This window comes from Penaeus monodon, chromosome 19 (genome assembly GCF_015228065.2).
Source record: "Penaeus monodon isolate SGIC_2016 chromosome 19, NSTDA_Pmon_1, whole genome shotgun sequence".
NCBI lineage: Eukaryota > Metazoa > Arthropoda > Malacostraca > Decapoda > Penaeidae > Penaeus > Penaeus monodon.
This window is the reverse complement of record NC_051404.1, coordinates 31,717,782-31,720,455: the sequence shown is the minus strand read 5'-3', so window position 1 is coordinate 31,720,455 and position 2,674 is coordinate 31,717,782. Positions and strand designations below refer to the sequence as shown.

Below are 2,674 nucleotides of genomic sequence, written 5' to 3'. Positions count from 1 at the left end.
TGCATGGTTGTTGTAGAGCTTTTAGTAGGTGTATAGTGCATGAGGTTCATTGCACAACAGTGATTTGGGCATGATGGTTTGTGTGTGCAAGAAGTAAAGGCTTGTGGTTTGGTGTTTGGAATTAGCTTTCAGGAAAAAAAAGTTTGACACTGAATAGAACTTTATTGGTATTGTAGAACGAAGGGTGTAGAGGAAGCTTAAATAATTTTTGTATCATTGCCTCAGCGGCTTTTTATTCTGATGCATTGAAGTTACACGAGATGAAAAAAGAATATTAGTAAGGAGTAGTAGAAAATTATTTGATTAAAATGATATAAAAGGGGTTGCTGTAACTTAAGTTATGTTTGTATTTGCCTTGCAGAATTAGAACTCCATTTAGCTTCTTTTCACTCTTGCACTGTCATGATAGGATGGTTATGTTTAAATGTTGATCAGGTTATATACAGTAAAACTCTTAGTATTTCAAGTTTATAGAATCAATCACAAAATTTATATATAATTTAAACCTTAATTATGTTCATCACCAAAAGTGGAGTGTTTTTTTCAGCTGTGTTGAAACACTTTAAAATCTTACTTTTCCTGTTATAAGATATCCTTATAGTGACTTCTGTTTTAGTGGATGTATCTATGCATATAGTGAATCCATATTTGTAACTGGTGCTTGATAAAGTAGATATCCATTGTTCAGTTACATGTGCCATGGTTTGACAGTTAATCAAGTGCCTCTGTTGTAATTGTATTGCATTTACTGGATTATGAAGATAAGCAACACCTATGTTAAAGTTAGGAATTACAAGTAAGAATATTTCCTAGTATATCATGTCATATTTAAATAATGCATTGTGTTAGCAAGGACACATTTTAGTTAATTAGTAAGCAATACAAGGTTTGCATGTACTAAATATTGTTTTTGATTTATAAGGAAAAGGACATGAACATTAATAAGTAAGATATCAGTAAATATTAATTCAACCCTTAATTGTTGACAGATCAAGATTCTTACCAAGGAAATTATCTCAACAGAAACTTATTCTTCCATGTAATTTTCTTCTGCAATGTAAAAGTTGTAAGGAAGTGATATTATTGAATATGTTAACTATATTAAACTGTTAGGCCACTTAAATTACCCGCAGGGGTTCATAAATTGTATAGAGAGATGATAATGACATTGGTGAGAAAGGACACATCTGTGGATGTTAAAGGGTTAAAAGTAAGATTTTCATGAATGGCAATATGCAAATGTAAAATGGGAAATACGATGTGCAAAGAGCATATCATTTACTTTATGGTAATTATGTTGGATTAGTGCTTGGAGGGGGATTGTGTCCATGAAAGATTAGGTGAATCCATAATGTAAAGAACATAGAGGGGAGATAAAAGATGATCTCAGTAAAGACAAAAATGCAGTTTGGTCTGGCATTTATAAGAGAATGTACTTTGTAATTATTCTGTAGGCTAATGTAGTAGATATGATATTCACACTCATGTAGTGTGAAGTATTTTACTTTGCTGCATTATAGCTAATTTTGTAGAAAACAGTATTAGAAGTAGTTGCTAAAACCTTAATCTATAGCAGGAGCTTGGCTGTTGTACTTTTGACATAGTAATGTACTACTGGTATAAGTACTCTTGGCATAGTAATGTAGTCATACTTGGGACCAGGTACAATTTTCCCTGTCAAGTTACATGATCATGTTTCGCTGTTACTGAGCTTTGTTTAGGGAAGTGGTTGTGCTGAAAAGTCTTGATGTTGCCACTTCAGATAATGCCAGTGCTCGTGGATTATTCCTTTCATACTAATAATGGGCATCAGGTCTCTGTAACATGTGCAACATCTTGTCTTATCAAAGCTGCATCATGTTTGTATTATCTTTTAGACCCTCTCCTTCTATGGCTGTAGTTATCCATATCTAACATGCAGTTTGTCGGTGACACTTAGTGTTTGCAGAGGCTTGTCAGGGCAAGTACGTGTGCAAGGGGAGCAGCGCGTATCAGTACTGCATTCACCCAAGATACGAGTGTGACTCCCACTTCAACTGTGCATTCCCATATAGTGGATCAGATGAACAACGGTGTAGAGGTTTGTGTGCACTGACTTTTTACGTAGGGTTAGTTGCTTTTATTGCTTGCTTAAGTGGTGATTAATGGCCAGTGCTTTCATAGTTTGGCTTATGTATATAGTCACTTACTGATTTTCTATTTTATAATGTAATAGGATTAGCATTGGGCTTTATTATGAGATTTGATTCATTCACTTAAATAATTTCATGAAGAGAGGCTTCTTGAAGATGGAGTAATAATTTGAAAGTTGAATCTATTATGCTTGATTGAGAGGCCGTAGGTCAAAATAATAATTCTCAGAGATTGCAGATTAGATATTAGCATGACACAATAAGAAATATCAAACTACAGAACATTAAATTTAGCAGAATTCCGCAATGCTCAAATTACAAATCTGCAGATCGGCATAGATTTAGCACCCCCTATTTCTTGCAGCAATACAACATCCCATATTCTCCATGACCACCATCATCATCACAACACTGGCTACCATTGTAGGACTTGGGCTTATAGTGTGCTGCCTCTTCACCTTCATTATGAGAGCCAGGTCTCGGACAACCACTCCAACAGGGTAAGTGTGAGGAAAAGTGGAAAGGGAGCAATAGTGATGAGG

At 34.9% G+C, this 2,674-nt stretch overlaps 1 protein-coding gene across 2 annotated transcripts in view; it reads left to right on the top strand.

Annotated features, from left to right (window-relative positions):
- Window positions 1–2,674, top strand: part of LOC119585175 — an 11,082-nt gene that overhangs the window by 7,608 nt on the left and 800 nt on the right. Inside the window, exons 6-7 of one of the 2 annotated variants that reach the window (XM_037933813.1) lie at window positions 1,949–2,080; window positions 2,497–2,632. In XM_037933813.1, the coding sequence (XP_037789741.1) occupies window positions 1,949–2,080; window positions 2,497–2,632 (268 nt within the window). Of the gene's footprint in view, window positions 1–1,939; window positions 2,081–2,496; window positions 2,633–2,674 lie in introns of both variants that reach the window. The other variant, XM_037933812.1, reaches the window with a different exon arrangement.